Source organism: Grampus griseus (genome assembly GCF_964374135.1).
Source record: "Grampus griseus genome assembly, chromosome: 10".
In the NCBI taxonomy this organism is placed as follows: Eukaryota; Metazoa; Chordata; class Mammalia; order Artiodactyla; family Delphinidae; genus Grampus; species Grampus griseus.
In genome coordinates, this window is record NC_139004.1 from 24,288,008 (window position 1) to 24,304,670 (window position 16,663).

The 16,663-nt window shown below is 46.6% G+C and overlaps 1 protein-coding gene across 1 annotated transcript in view; it reads left to right on the top strand.

The window, feature by feature from the left end:
* Positions 1 to 16,663, top strand: part of ELOVL5 (ELOVL fatty acid elongase 5) — a 68,932-nt gene that overhangs the window by 47,804 nt on the left and 4,465 nt on the right. The window contains exons 4-6 of the mRNA XM_082664397.1: positions 12,896 to 12,973; positions 13,774 to 13,945; positions 15,629 to 15,753. Coding sequence (XP_082520523.1) covers positions 12,896 to 12,973; positions 13,774 to 13,945; positions 15,629 to 15,753 — 375 coding nt within the window. The remainder of the gene's footprint in view (positions 1 to 12,895; positions 12,974 to 13,773; positions 13,946 to 15,628; positions 15,754 to 16,663) is intronic.

Below are 16,663 nucleotides of genomic sequence, written 5' to 3' on the forward strand. Positions count from 1 at the left end.
GCAAGTACTCCTGTTTGGATTTTTAACCTTTCATTTTGGCTTCTTCTCCAAGGAGTAGTAAAAGAGAAGAAAAGGGGAGAAATCAATACGAATCTTGCAGTGAATTCCCCAGCAGCCTCGGGCTGTGACGGGGGTCTCCCCGTGTGTGTGCGGGGGTGTGCGTGTGATGCAGGAGCTGGTGGGAAGCATGTGTCTGATCGTCAGAGGCACTGCCGCTGGGAGAGGTTTGGGTCTGGCCGCCCCCCACGTGTGCTTCATAAGCCAAGGTAAAGGTTTTATGACTAGGCTGGTAGATGCTACTATCATTGCTTTTATGCCTGACAGTCTGTGAAATGCTCACAACTCCTGTTCTGCTTCCTTTCTGGCCTGTTCTAGAGCGAAAGCAGTTTAATTAGCCTCCGAGGTGGAGATTGTGGGCCTGGAGGCAAGGGCAGTGCACAGGAGTGGGCCCAGCACTGTGCTCATCTCTGTGTTCCAGGGACAAAGCCGCAGCAAGCTGTCAGGTGTCTTAGAGCGAACCGTTGACTTTCCCCTACTTGATAGATGGTAGAGCCATTTCCTTAAGAAGGCTCTTATAGAGTTTATTATTACGCCTAGCAATATTCTAGAGAAAAAGTATTTAAGACTATTAAATCTTACAGAACTTAAGTATCTATCTGTCTTATATGTTTCTCAAGCCCTAGGGATATAATTACAACTTCATAATTAACCTCTGAAACAGGTAATTCCCTGGTAAAGAGGGGAAGAAGAGTGCTGGGTAGATCGCTTCCAAGTGCATGTGGCTGAATGTGGGGGGTTCTAAAAGCATTGTAATAGGAAGTACAGATTTCCCTCCAAGACAGCTTGGCGAAAACATTGGAAGATGTTGAGCAGTATCTAAGCCCTGAATAGAGAGATTCAGGAAATAGAGGAGGAAAATAACGTGCTTAACCCACAATTTAGAGTACATAGGGAAGTAATGGATAAGGGGGCAATAATCTTTAAATTAAATCAAGTTTATAAAAATAGGCCCAGATCAGATATTCCCGAGTTGAAAATAAACCCTAGTACCCACATTAGATGGTATTTCTTTTTGATTTTGTCTGACTTTTTTTTTTCCTGTACTTACATAAACCCCTTAGGAATACCCTTATAACATATCTTTCGTCAAGTTTTAAATTTCATTTTAGCTACTGGTTTTTCCTCTTTTTTTCCTTAGCATTTATAGTCCAATGAGTACTGAAACACGGGGCAGTCATGGCATTTTACAGCAGAACAAACTGAGGGGACCATGGAGCCCAGCTGGGCCCCTCATTTCAGGGAAACATCCCAAGAGTTGGAGCCATTGCCTGTGGTCACACCATTGGCATGGTCACAACGATTAGTCTTTATTTACCCACCTGCTTATCTACGTATTTGGGTCTGTAAAGAATCTTAAAAATAAATATGTAGCCATTGGTATTTCTGTTTGTTTAATCCTGTGGTATGAATTCTCAGCTGCCTTGGCAAAGTTCTAGGTTAATATAAAGAAAATTAACTGTTGCAAGGAGATAAGAGAAATCTTGAAAGAGGGAGATAAAAAGGAAATGAGAGAGGCGTCAGGAAGTTTTAAAATGACTGGAAGAAGAAAAGTAACCAAATGACTGTCTTGTAACTGTGAAACTGAGTTTAAGGTATAGAAAGAGCTTGGTCATAGCTTCTGCACTTGGTAGAAAGAAAATTAAAAAGAGAGACATGGCTTTACTTCTGATTGCCTCATGAACTTGGTGTTTATTTCTGGGAAAGAGGTCATAATCCCTGAATAGAAGTATGTTTGAAAGTGGTATGTTTTAGCTTAGGAGTAGAGGACTTCACGGCAAGCATTTTTTCATTTATTAAATTAGGTGTTGTCTAAGATCACAGTCAGTGGTAAAGCCTCGAAAATAAAATGTCAAGTTATAGGAGAGAAACAACTTAGTTTGCATTACTCACTCAGCTTTGTAAAACGGTGTCCTCATAGCAAACATAAACACCTTGTGTGCCGTTCTACCCACACCCCTACTCCTCCAGCCCCCTCCCTCCCCCCCACCTCCCAGCTCCAGGGCATGTTTCATCTGAATGGAAGCCCCACTGTGTTTTCAGACTATCCACACATCTTTCCCTTTGTCCCCAAGATTGAGAATCCCCACCCACCAGATGCCAGATTGTGACTTTTCCCTCATTGTGCAGGGTGTACCTGGGCTGGACTCAGGTTTCCCCTGGCTCACCCAGTAGTACAACTCCTTAGTTAACATGTCAGACACTCAGGGGGCTGCTCTGTCCTGACCTGGAACTTTTTTGGTATATCGGCCCTGCTCCTGGCCTCTGGCCTCTCGTCAGCAAAGCAGGGAGGATCCAGTTGCTTGGTTTGTCACGGTCCGGAGGGGAGCATCCCTGTGCAGGGATCGCGGGGCTCAGCAGTAGCAGCAGGAAGCAGGGTCAGCACGCACAGCACGTCAACCTTGAACTTGAATGGAGAGAACTGCTGGCTGCCCTCCTTAGCAGCCTGCCCCAGTGCCCCATCCACTCAGACCCCCAAGACCAGGTTCTTCCTTTCTTTGGGTCTCTGCCCCACCTAGAAACTCCACTTCCTTCAGACCTAAGCCTGCCTCGGTTTGACAGTCCCCGTCTCGTTTCTGAGGACCCTTCTCAAGGTCAGTTGCTTTGTGACACCTTGAGAGGGCTTGGCTCTAGAGCAGTGATCCCAGCCTCTCCTGCCTCCCCGTGGTCCCGAGGAGCCTGACGCCTTCTGTCCCATCACGGTGCCCCCAGGGGTGCCCACGGTGCCTCCAGCCTTGCGTCTCTCACACGCACCTCACTGGCTGTAGTTACAATGTTCCTTCCACATCTTTTCCGTCCCCTTGTTAGCATGGCTTCAGCATTAAGACATAAAAAAGCAAATGCCAGAACAACGTTTTACTTTATTTAACAAAGATAAATCACAGATTACAAACAAGATTATTTTGATTGTTTATTCCATTGCATTTAGAACTGTGTGTTGTGAAGTAGTGTGAGAAAATTCAGTGAAATGATTCAAACATTCAGAACATTTAAAATGTAATTTTAGAGAATGATTGATAGCTAACTCGATAGGTGACCTGAATTGGCATAGATTCAAAACTTATTTTTTCTTTCCCTTTGCAATTTTTACTTAAAATTGTAAGTCCAAAACTACTTCAAAATATGGAAAATAAAATCATAGAAATATATTTATCTATGTACCTAACAAATATTGACATTACTGGTTTGAATTTTTTGTTTAAAGAAGAAATGACAAAAATGCATCTAAAGCACAGCCCCTTCACAGATTTGACTCTTCTGAAGTTCGTTTCTTTTCTGGATATGTTTGGGGTGTTTTTTGTTTTTTTTTTGTGGTACGCGGGCCTCTCACTGTTGTGTCCTCTCCCGATGCGGAGGAGCACAGGCTCCGGATGCGCAGGCCCAGCGGCCATGGCTCACGGGCCCAGCCGCTCCGCGGCATGTGGGATCTTCCCGGACCGGGGCACGAACCCGTGTCCCGTGCATCAGCAGGCGGACTCTCAACCACTGCGCCACCAGGGAAGCCCCTGGATATGTTTTTATACTTTTACTAAACATGTATGTATATGTGACAACTTACAGAATATTCTGAGACAATTTTTTTAACTTACATAAATGGTGTACAGTTTATACTCTTTATCAAATAGCTTTTTTCAGTCAGCATTATATTTTGAGAATATATGTTGAATCGTATGGATTTCATTTCATTAGTTTTAACTTCTCTGTATTATTTCAGTGTTAGAGTTTATTACGCCATTTTATCCATTTTTCTTTGGATGGACATGTATGTTATTTCCAATGTAACAATTTTGCATTGAGATCCTTGGAGAATTATCTCCCAACACTATCTTTCTCCTTTGCAGAAACTTCACTCTTGTTTTGCATTTTGCATTTTTTAATGTATTACAGAAACAAAATTGTATTATTTTCATAATTATTCTCCAAAGCAGCAATTCTCATGTGCTTTACTAGCTAGAAATAAATCTATATGCTGGCATTTGAGGTAAAAAGCTTTTGCAGTTAAGAAGGAATTAAAAAGTATGTTTTTTTCTTGATCAGAAACCTTCCTCCCCAAACAGAAACAATGTTGCATTGAATGTTATTGGACATGTCCCTGTGTGCAAATTTTATTTATTTATTTATTTAGGCCAGGTATACACTTAGGAGTTAATGACTGAATCTTGACACTCTTGTCTTTTAGTGGGGAAATTTTAATCCATTTTCATTTAGTATAATCGTTATATTGGAATAATTTCTGTCACCTTTGTGTGTTTGTATGTTTTCTTTGCTCTTTTTTTATTCCTTTCCTGCTTTCTGTTGCATTTTTTTTCATTTTACTGATTTAAAAGTTATTCTAATTCTATTATTTAGTAATTACCTATAAGTTTTTAACATGCACCCTTGACTTAATGAAGTCTAAAATGAATTACTGTTTCTACTCCTGAACAGTACAAGGACCGTAGAAGATCTGGGCTCTGATCCCCCATCTTCCATGTTATTGTTGGCAGGTGTTTCATTCCACCTCTTTCTGAGGTCCTAAACAGTCATCATTACAGTCTGTGCTTACTGATTTTCTTTGCACGCTGTTCATTTGTGAAATCCATTCTTTCCTTTGAGATTCAGTTTTCTTCTGAAGTAGTTCCTTTTCTGGGAAGGGTAAACTCAGTCTCTGTTTGAGCATCATTTATGTGACTTTATGCTTGAATAGTATTTTAGCAGGGCGTAGAATTCTAAATTAGCAGTTATTTTCCCCCAGCACTTTGCAGATTTATCAGAGAAGTCTGCCGCACTCCCATTTTTGTTCATTTTGTAGGTAGTCTTTTTCTTTCCAGATATTTCTAAAATTGTTTAAGAATGAAACAGAGTGTGCCTAGATAGTAGTCCACTTTTATTTATCTCACTCAGGTTTGTGTGCATCCAAGCTGAGAATTTCTGTGTTTCTGAATTTGGGAAAGTCGTCAGGCATCATATCCTCGATGCTTCCTCCTCCTTCACCAGCTCTGGCTGGAGCTCCTATTAGACGTGTGTTGGACATTCTCACCCCTACGTATTCTCTCTCATGTTTTTTGAATCTTTATGTCTCTCCTGCATTCCTCTAATTCACTCGTATTTTCAGTTGTGTCTAATCTGCTCTTTCAGCCATTTTTAGTTTCAGTTACTATACATTTTTTATTTCTTCATAAAAATTCACTGCTTGTTCTTTTTTTCACTTCATAACATGGAAACATTGGTTTTTTTCCTAGTTAGATACAACTGTGATCTCAAACTTAACCATTTGCTGTATTGCTATTTGAAAATATCCTTTAAAAAATTTTCTTCCAGCTATATCTGTGAGGTCATGCCTCTGGGAATAATTATTATATCAATGTTAATTTTTTTTTTTTGGCCACACTGCACAGCATGTGGGATCTTAGTTTCCCGCCCAGAGATCAAACCCATGCCCCCTGCATTGGAAGCGCAGAGTCTTAACCACTGGACCGCCAGGGAAGACCCTATGTTAAATTTCTTTACCTTTTTTAAAAACAAAAACAGGACAGTTTGTAGGGTGTCCCGTGTAAGCATCCCAAGCTAGTATTGCTGGGGTCATCTCAGGTAAACGTGTCTGCCCCAAATAAAAGAGATTTTTAAAAGAACTTGAATATAAGCTCACTTCCTCTTTTCTAACTTATTTTTTTAGGAGAAGCCTCACCTTACAGTTAGGCATCAGTGGTGTTGGAGTTTTTTTGGAGTTTCATATAGCGTTTCTGCCTTGTGTTAACGGTGGGGAGGTGGTTCAGCTTTCGCGCGGTTTGCTGCGTTGCCAGGACCAGACGTCAGTGGTTTTCTTCTTTGAATCTTCTCTTGAAGATTTCTGATGCTGCTTTATGCGGAGGATGAGAGAAGTTGAGCATTTGACGGGAAGGGTGTTTTGCTTGTGCTTTCCGCCCCCTCTGTAATTGTGGCGTCGGTGCTGTCAGCACGTCTCCCCAGGCCCCCGACAGCACTGCCTCCCTGGCTCTGGCTTTGAATGTCCTCGATAGAGCTGCAGAGCAGTTGTTCTGGAGACATTATATTCTAAACGGTCTTGTTTTTCTTTCCCTTCAGGCTTTCTTAAAATAGATGTGTTATTGTGGAAAAAAATAGGATTTGGAAAAACACTTAAAGGACCTGGCAAGTAATTACTGAATTTTATTTAGAAATGATTTTGTTTCCCAAAATACTCTGAAAAAGACATTTAGTACTATTCTGCCTTTCCACATTGAACAGAAGTTGAAACTCTGGTGAGATTAATACTTATAGGAAAGGCCCAACTATTGCCTAAAACACTTCTCACTCACAGTTCCCTTACCACTGAAACTCCTTGCTCAGAAAGAAGCTTCTCTCAGGGAGAAGCAGCACCTCAGTTACCTGCCTGTCCATTTACCTGGCACTGCCCTGAGGGAATGCCTGCAGTGGGAAGATGGAGAGAAGGATTCAGCCTTCTGACAGACAGCCTTCCCCTCAGCCACACTCCCAGGGGACAGGGAAGGGATGCCTTCCAGTAGAGAGGAAGCTTTGGCTTTGGTCCAGAGCCAGGCCTGACTCCTCTAAACTGACCCTACAGACCTTGGTAACTGAGCCTTACAGCTGGTGTAAAAAGGAACCAGTCTACAAATCCTCAACTAAAGCAGACTCAGTTTGTAAAGCAGGAGTCAGAAGGTAAGCTGGAGGTCTCTCTTTGTTTTTGTTTTTGTTTTTGTTTTTGTGGTACACGGGCCTCTCACTGTTGTGGCCTCTCCCGTTGCGGAGCACAGGCTCCAGACGTGCAGGCTCAGCGGCCATGGCTCACAGGCCCAGCCGCTCCGCGGCATGTGGGATCTTCCCGGACCAGGGCACGAACCCGCGTCCCCTGCATTGGCAGGCGGATTCTCAACCACTGTGCCACCAGGGAAGCCCTGGAGGTCTCTCTTTAAATTCCGCAGAGGATGCTCTGGTGGGGCTTCTGTATACAGTAGGAGCAGCAGCAGTGCAGACCTAGTCACGAGGCTTCAAGCGCTGGGGCAGAAAGAGCAGACATTTGTGTAGAGTCATAGCAAAGACTTACATATACAGTGCCTGCCTTATGCCAGGTACTGGGTTCACTCACTGTTCATCACACTGTCACTGTCCCCTTTCTGCAGAGGCAAAGCCCCGGGTGGACCTGGGATTCGAGTCTGTGCTTCAGGCCATTGTGCATCACTGCCTCAGAACACTGAGCCTCAGCTTGGGTTTTCTCTCCCAGCCAGTCCCATAAAATATAAAATGAGTGTTTCTTGTGGGGTATGTGGAAGCAATTTACCAGAAACCACCTCTCAGGAGGCTGAATAGTGAGACAAAAGTACTGCCAGCGTAAGTGGACAGGGCCCAGGGTTGAGGGAAGAATGCCAGACATACCTGTGTCAGGCTGGGCTGAGGACAAGCTGTTTCTTTGTGCTTTGTTCTGAAGCCTTCTCTAGTGTACAGAGCCTGGCCTTATGACGTAACCAAGAGTATTGCAGTCAGCTGTAACCCAAGGGGTTCCTGGGCCTCAGTGGAAAAAAACACTTTGGGAGGCCACAGGTATGAAATTATCTTAATGGGCATCCTTCTGCTCTGGACAGGAAAGATTTGAAATTCAAAACCACATGCTTTGACTTGACCCTGTTCCATAATGGCACTGCCAATATTGGCCAGCTAAACCTTGGAGAAAGAGGTGCTTTTAATTTGGGAGTAGCTGATGGTTCATTTGAAACCAAACATCTGCTGAAGATAAAGATGCAGCGAAAGGTCTGCTTTTCCATAGAATTCTTCATGAATAGAGTATCTCCATTGTGTTCTTACTAAAGACACAAAACCAGACAAAGAAGGTCAGAGGAGCTTGGAAGTGCTGTTAGAGACATTGCATTTGGACCAAGAGTCAGGATTCCTAGGTGCTGGTCCCAGCAGTGCCACTGAGAAGCTGTGTGACTTTGGACCAGCCATATCAGTACTCGTCTCTGTTTCCTTAATAAAAAACATGACCTTGTACCGGTTCAAAAAAGTACACACTTGTAGATGCCACAGGAACAGTCAAGTCTAGGGAGATGTCAACCTCACACGCTTTGGGTGGTGGTGCTTATTTTAGCAAAGTCCCTCGGGTCCTGGGATGGTTGAATTTCAGCGTGGATAGTGTCTGTTCCCGTTACCTTTCATTCCATTTCTGCTTAGGGGGAGATAACCACACAGCTCATCAAACCCTCATCACTAAATCCATTAGCCCCTTTTGGAAAGGGGTCACCTTACTGCTCTGACATCTTGGGTTGAGTGAACTGATGAGGGCCACACAGGATGACATTTTTCTGCTTGAAGTGTTTCAAATGATCTTGTTTCTTGAGATGCTTTGGTGGCATTACAGAAAGTGCCTTGGAAGTGGTTATCATGCTATAGGGTATACATTTGTGGTTAAATTGTGGTGTTAGATGAGAAAAGTCAACTCTCACCTAGACAATCAACTAGAGATGAATCACTCCGTGAACTGCATCATCCAGACCCAGCTGTGATATTCACTTCAGTTTTCTTCTTTAAGTGAAAAGATGCACGAAACCACTTTTGGTTATTGAATTTGTCTCATAAGGAGAGAAGAAAGCTTCTAGCTAGGCTTTAATTGTAGCTCTGCACACGCCCATGGCCTAATTGAAGTTTGCTTTACTCCAGAGAAGGAGTGGTGGTTCACAGCGGTGCTGTGTGTGTCTTGGTTACTGGGGAGAAGCCAGGTGTAGGGTACTTAGTGCTCCCTCGGTGGTTCTTGGAGTGGCCGGTGGGATCCGGAGCTGGGGTGGTGGTGGCCAGCTGCTTGCTGTGGCCTGCTTTTCCACTGGAGCACGGACCTGCCCTGTCGGGGTGACTTCCAGAAGTCAGGGTAGAGCCCTGCCCTCACTTCCAGTGCCTCCCCTTTGGTCCCACCTCCTGGGCCCTCCCTGGGGCTGCAGTGTGATGAGCTGCTCAGAGCAGCTCTTGGAGGGAAGGCCGGGCGTTGGCTGAGAGCCTCCAGGGTCTGGTACTCAGACATGCCGTTTTCTTCTGATGGGAATGGAGAGAGCAGGACCCTGATACTGGCCACTTGTACAGAGGGCGGCTGAGAAGCTTAGGTGAATAAACTTGAACTCGGGTGCTTGATCCTCATGTGTTAAATATCCTATCCCTTTTGAAGCCAAGGATATTTAAGAATTAAACTCCATGTCACCAGTATGACATTTAATGAGGACTGGTTTTCATCTTGTGAACGGAAACTTTTATTTTCCCCTGCAAATAAAACATTGGGCCTAGATTTAAGGGGCAAGAAGCAGCACCTTGAACACTTTGTTGTTATCGAGCAAATATTTGTTCAACATCCCTTATGTACGAGTCCCCGTTCCATCTCCCTCCACCCCCGTGATGGATTCTGTGGATGCAGATGTGCAGACACAACCTCTGAGAGCTTACAGAGGAGCTTCAGACAGAGCCAGTGACGGGTCTTAAAGGAGCATGTAAGCACATAGGTGTAAGTCACAGCACCTAGGCTCAGAGGCAGGAGACGGGCTTCAGCTGGAGTGCTCAAGAGAGCAATCATGAAAAACAATAAAATTTTAGCTGACCTTTGAAGGATGAATACGATTTTGAGAGCTGGAGATGGGGGTCCATGGGTGCAGAGAGCACTGCAGTTGAAAAGGATAAAGTAATGGTCATTTCTAACAGTTGCTGTGCTTATCCTCTCTACCAGGTTGGGTGAGATAAGCATTACATACATCTTGTTAACGTCTCACGGCAGCCTGAACAGGCCAGAGTATTATTTTTATCCTGTTTGAAGAGTGAGTAAAATGAGGCCTGAAGAGCTGCCATCTGTTTTTGTAAATAAAGGAACAGGCATGGTTTGCTGTTTCATAGTATTTTTTGTGCTCCCTCCCTCCCATTGGTGATGTAAAAGAACTGCAAGTTTCTGTTTCTAAGGAAAGGCTTCTGTGAACAAAGATTTTACATTCTCTTCTGGTGTTTTTGAAAGTTGTTTCCCCTTTTTTACTGCCAAGGGGCAAAAGCAGATGTGCTTAGAGGGGATGCCCAGAAGTGGTGACGCGTTTGCTTTGAAGTCTTCACACTGTCTCTCCTAGTTGCTCCTGTGACCAGAAACACGGAATCATGCAACAGCCAGCTGGGCTCAAGGGGTGGGACTTCCTACAAGGGAAACAGATTTTGCCCTTGGAGAAGGTATCTCACCTGGGAGAGGCTCACACCTGTGCTCTAGGCTTCTTTATCTCCATCCTTTAACCCAGTGTAGTTCCAAAAAGTTCTTTCTCTGTACCCTCCAGCCACAGAAGAAAATTTATCAGCGCCCTCATGGGGTAGAAGGAAGGGCAGCAAAGAACATTGTGCCAAGATGACACCTCTCTTCCCTCAGGTGTCCACCCCAGCGCGGGCACACATGCACACACACACACGCGCGCACACACACGCACACGCACACACGCAGCCCACTTTAGACTCAGGCTTTGTATCTTGATGCAACGTTGGGACTTCTGGTAGGTCTGCATGCGGTGTGCTTAACTGGCATGACTTTAGGAAGGGGAAGACCAGAAAGATAATATACCTTCCAGTAAATTACCTGTGGGTCTGGTTTTTCAAAGATAGTATAGTGTAGTTTATGTGTGGTCTGTTTTCAAAAAAATCGTAGTAACTGTAGAAAATTAAAACAGAACCTTTGGAAATAATTTAATACAGCCTCATCTGCTTACAGTAAAGAATGACCAAGGTCCAAGGGAATTAGCTGGCGTGTCCCAGGTTGCTCACTAGCCCTGGTACTTCTGCTCCCTAATCCTGGGTTCTTTTCATCATAAAATGATCGGCTGGTCTTTGGCCGCAAAAACCGTGTTAGCTCTTAAAGGAGTTAGTAGAAGGAAAACCAGATTGAAGCAGGGTGTTGAGTGTGCTGGCTTTTGTCTCTGAGGGTGGAAGTTTAACCGTTTGTCTTCAGACCTTTGTGATCAGCTGATGTTCCCTGAGGGTATCTGTGTGCCGCTGCCCTCCCCCCCAGTCAAACTCTGTTGGAGGACAGTGTAGGGGAAGGTGGTCAGTGCGAGGGTTTAAAGTCCTGTGTCTCGGTTACATCTTTCGTGCAGTGCTGGTAGGTGAACCATTTCTTACGTGAATCAGGTAGCATGAAACCAGTGGTTCCCACTCCTAGTTTCACACTGGAATTGCCTTGCAAGCTTCTGGTTTAATGGTCTGGGGGAAGCCAGGCATTAGGAATTTTTTTTTTTTTTTTTTTGCGGTACGCGGGCCTCTCACTGTTGTGGCCTCTCCTGTTGCGGAGCTCAGGCTCAGTGGCCATGGCTCACGGGCCCATCTGCTCCGCGGCATGTGGGATCCTCCTGGACCGGGGCACGAACCCGTGTCCCCTGCATCGGCAGGCAGACCCTCAACCACTGCGCCACCAGGGAAGCCCCCATTAGCAATTTTTAAAAGCTCCCCCGGTGAGCCTGTCCTACAGCTGGAATGGGAACCACAGCTTAACAGTTCTCAAACATCAGTGGCATCAAAAATCACCTGTGAAACAACCAGTTTTCACACCGCGGAGCTTCACACCCAGAAGTTTCTGATTCAGTGGGTCTGGGGTTAGGCCTCAGATTTTATATTTCTAGCTAACTCCTGGGTGATGGTGCTGCTGCATCGGGACCACACTTTATAAACCACAGGATTGGATTCTCTAGGGTTTTGGCTCTGAAGCTCCAGGCAGGGCTCAGGTATTTGCATGTCTTTTGAGTTCCCACATGATGCTGGTGCAGCTGGACTAGGGAACACGTTGAGAACCACACTTGGGGGCCCAGTGGCCGGTTCCTCGTCTTGGCTCCCCAGATGAGCTCAAGCACGACAAGACAGACCACCTGAGGTTTCTCCTCCCATGGCCCCACTTGACCACCAGAGGGAGAGCCACCAGGAACAGTTGAGGATGCCAAGGCTTCAGGAGATGGTGGTGAGCTGCGGTCTCCATGGAGAAAGGCGCATCTCGTGGGTGTCTGGCTGGCTGGAACATAGTGGACACACACAGGGTGGTCAGATCACACCTTCCTTCTGGACCGTTGGAGCAGGTCCTTAGGTCTCCCCTTAGCCGGGCATCACCCTCATGTGTGGGTGAGGCAGCTGAGGCCCTCATGGAGAACTGGCGACCCTGCAGCTCTGCACCCCAAGTCCGGGGTCCTCACTGTGCCACCACAGTGCCTACTCTGCCGCAGGTGAGTTCCGAGGCATGGGCACAGTTCCTCGGTTCGCAGAGGTCTCATTCATGGATCCGGAGATGACACAGCAGCGGAAAACAGTGAAGAGGCTCAGGCTGGACTCGGTTGCCCCAGGCTTGCAGCAGGGGGGCTCCAGACCGGCATCAGGATCACCTGGGAACCTGCTAGAAGTAGGAATTCTTGGGCCCCACCCCAGACCTGCCAGACCAGAAACACTCCCCAGCAATCTGCCTTTCACTGTGCCCTTGAGGTGGTTCTGGTCCTACACACTCAGGTTTGAGAAAGCCTGTGGTTTCCCCTGAGGCCGTGGCAGGGCAGGACCCAAGCCCATGATTGGAAAACTTGGGCCTCGGAATTGGCGAGGTGCCTGTGACGGGCCCAGGGGAACTGAGGGTTCTGGAGAGAGGCAGCCTGGCAAAGCAGGGCCTGCCCCTTGTGAAATTGAGTCCCTAGTCATTTAAACCCCCCTTGGTTCACACTCCCTTGTCATTATGGTTTTTTGCCCGGACCAGACTTGCCTCAGCACAGCCCAAGGTCAGTTTGCACAGATTCTCAAATTAATGAACTTTAATTGAATAGGACTTCTCCTGGTTCTTATTTTGTTGGTGATTAGCTTTTTCCCTTTTTTTTTTTTCCAGTTAGTGACGGGAGTATGGGAAGGCCAGTACAACTTCTTCTGTCAGGGCACACGCAGTGGAGGAGAAGCAGACATGAAGGTATTGTCTTTTTTTTTTTTTTTTTTAATAACTAAATTGTTCAAAAGACAAGATGGCCGTCCAGGTAATCCCTGTGGACATTTTTTAAAGAACTTTAAAAGCAGTATGTGCACATGGTATGAGAACTTAAGCAGCATGAAAAGTATAGAATGGAAACTAAAATCTCCCTCTCTGCAAAAAGTAAGTCCTGTTGACAGCTTCCAGGGAAAAAAATGTGCATGCATTTATCAGTATTTGTGCTCTGTTTATATAAACGGGATCGGAAGGATGTCTTAAGTGTTTTAATCATTCCTCTAAGTGGCCTCTGAGTGTGGTCTGCCGGTTCCAGCTTCCACTCTGGCGTGTTTTTTGGGTTTTGTTTTTAACAAAACGCTGCAGTCTACCCTCAACGTGGCAGTCATTTCGTTAGAGACCCCGTGTGGCACGTTTAATTGGGCAGAACCTGGTACTGGATACCCTGATTCCTTTCTTCCTCTGCCTCGTGTCTGTCACCTGCCCCACGCCAGCCCCTGAAAGCAGAAGTGCCTTTCATGTGGTTTTCTTCCTCCGATGGCTCTGTAGGCTCCTTCCAGAGGGAACAGGAGGCCGGCGGGGATCTGTTAGAGACTTGAAAAGGGTTGGTGGACCTTTGAGAGCTTTCCCTGCCTCCACTCCCCCCAGCCCCCCACCCAGCCCCTGGTGTTCTGGCTAAAGGCACTGCAGAGTGACGCTTTGGCAGGGCCAGTCGGGGGGAGCGGGGGCGGTGGGATCCTGGGGTTGAGCGCAGAACCCGGAAGATGCTTACGGCCCCTTCCTCCTAGATCATCCGCGTGCTCTGGTGGTACTACTTCTCCAAGCTCATTGAGTTCATGGACACCTTCTTCTTCATCCTGCGCAAGAACTACCACCAGGTCACGGTCCTGCATGTGTACCACCACGCCTCCATGCTCAACATCTGGTGGTTCGTGATGAACTGGGTCCCCTGTGGCCACTGTGAGTCGGGCATCTTTGGGGACAGGTGTGAGCGGAAAGGCTGAGTTGAAACTAAGGCTTTGAGAAAAGGTGTTGTTTCTGTAGATATCTAGGTCAAGCCTTTGAACGTGGTGTCCAGGTTGCCTTTAACGATAGTCTGCGTGGCCTGTGCACTCAGCAAGCTGACAGAACCTTTTTCTAGTTTGGTGCACATCCTGTGCTGATTTGGCAAGATGAGGGAAAGACCAGATTCCCAGCCTGGGGCACATGAAGAAATCAGGACAGAGTTCTCTATTCCAGATTGTCCCTGATCCTTGTTCCCCTATAATTTGGAAGACGTTTGACTGACAGGGACAGACCAGGAAGATGGAATCCCACCATGGAGTGGGCACCGGAGAACAAGCATTAGCTGTAGTACCTCAGGGAGTCTGCATCTACTCTGATATAGTGACCCTCACCTTCCTGAAGCGTGTTTAGCTGAGCAGCTTCTGTGACAAGCACCAACGTTTGAAGTAAATTCTCTAAGAAGGATGTGGACCGCTTGTAGTCTGAAGTGTCCTGTAATTTCCAGAGATTTAAGTTGTCCCCGTCAGTGTCAGCCCAGGAGTTCTAACATGTCCCAGTCAAAATTTCTGTCATCCATCACCAACAGATTTTGACCAGGACCCCTTGAGTCTATTCACAATATGTTTTTCCCCAGGATAGCACCACCCTTGATTAACTTGGCCCGCCAGGATTCACATAGAGGATTTTAGAACCAGAAAGGACTTTCCAAGTATAGCTCCTTCCAGTTTGGGAGAACCCTGAGATAAAAGAAGGGTTGGTAGAGCTCACACCTCATGGCCGTGGGTTACCTGACTTAACTTTCTAATAGAAATGGCACCTCCCCACATTAGAAGAGGACTTTAAATGTCAAAGATCCCACAGGATGACAGATGATCACCAGCCCCACCTGGCCGATGAGAAACAACCAGAGAATGGGCGTGACTTGTCCAAGGTCACGTGGCCAGTTGCTGTCATAGCCCAGCCTGGTGTGTCTGACCGCACGAGGGGAAAAACTGGTAGCTTTGCTTGATTGCTCACTGTGGGGGCAGAGGGCGGAGAGTCTGAAAAAAGACCTGCTGGTTCTACTGGAAATTACAAATTAAGACATAAATAATGGGTCTCTCATCTCTAAGGAACGAGGCTCTGGACTCTATTATTGATAAGAATATATGGCCTCCGCACTGCGGTCCTGGGGAATAATTAGGAGGTGCTTTCAAAGACCTCTCCAGACCTCAGCAAATGTGTAGAGACGGCCAGCTTTGAACGTACCGCCCATCGGCTGTGCTCCCCACATCTTCAACGCAGCAGTCAGAGGCACTTGGGCAGCTGCCTCTGGGAGCCACTGGGGGCCTGGCAGCAAAACCTTTAGGTGCCAGAGTGGGGCGGGTGGTCTCCTGACTCCTGTGCTGGATGCCCACCTGGTAGCTGCGCAACAGACCCTGGGCTTAAAGCATCATGACGACTGCCTTCCCTGGGTGGAAATTGAATTCTGATTGCATGCCCGTGCAGTGCCAGATTGCTGCCGCCGTGTCTGCTAGCCCCTGTTCAAAAACACTTTATGGTTTTTTTTGATTTAAAAGGAATCTTGGATTTTATTTGTGACCTGTTACATATAAAGCATTGAGGCATCCTCCTCCCCAATTCCCTCTGTTCCTGCAGCTTATTTTGGTGCCACGCTTAACAGCTTCATCCACGTCCTCATGTACTCGTACTACGGTCTGTCGTCCGTCCCTTCCATGAGGCCGTACCTCTGGTGGAAGAAGTACATCACGCAGGGGCAGCTGGTGAGTGACGTGGCCTCTTTCCCCCAGGACTTGCCACCTGGGGAACGCCAGGCTCTTCCCGGGGCGCTCTTGCTGCCCTCCTGGCTTCCTTGTTGTTTACGAGCACCTAAGATGTGGCTTTCCCATCCTCTCTCTCTCGGTCCAGTTAAACTCCTTGAAGTGGGCAGAGCAGGGCATCGTGTTCATTTCAGTCGCTGGAGAGACCATGCCTGTGAGGGTGCAGCTAGTTGGATTGCGGAGCAAGGATTAAATCGAACTCTCTGACTTCAAGTTCAGCCATTTGTTCTGAGTTTGTGCACAGAGCATGTGTGTGTGCACATGTTTTCTAATCAGAACCCAAATCCAAGGTGAAACCTGTGTATGTGTTTCCAGGATTTGCTGGGAGGAGCGTGAGCCCAGGGCGCTAGCTTATTAGGCAGCAAGGATGCAGGTGCCGCGCGACCTCTCAGCCTGTGTGGTGGTGAGGGTGGCACCCTTCCTGGGCCCACGTGCCAGGGCCACCCAGCAGCTGTTCGCACTTGGTGGTTATTTCCCGCCGTCCTTCTTAAAGCTTTCCTCAGCTGTCAGTATGTTATACACCCTATTCCTCTCCCTTCCTGATTTCTTTCATAAACTAATTATTAACACTATTACTACTCACGTTAAAATCCTGACATTTGTTGAGTTTACTACGTGCCAGGCTCTCACGTCAAGTAAGCAGTTTTACATGGATTGTCCCAGTAGCCTGATTTCGTGTTATTACCCCTGTTTTATAGATGAGGACATGGGAGCAATAGGCCAGAGCTAGCTAACCTGTCGATATTAGGTATTAAACTCTTGGCCCTGGCCTTGCCTTATTGGTACATTTTTTTCTAAGGAAACCAAGCTGATTCAGATCCCTCCAAGCCAACTGCAGTTTTTCAATATTGAA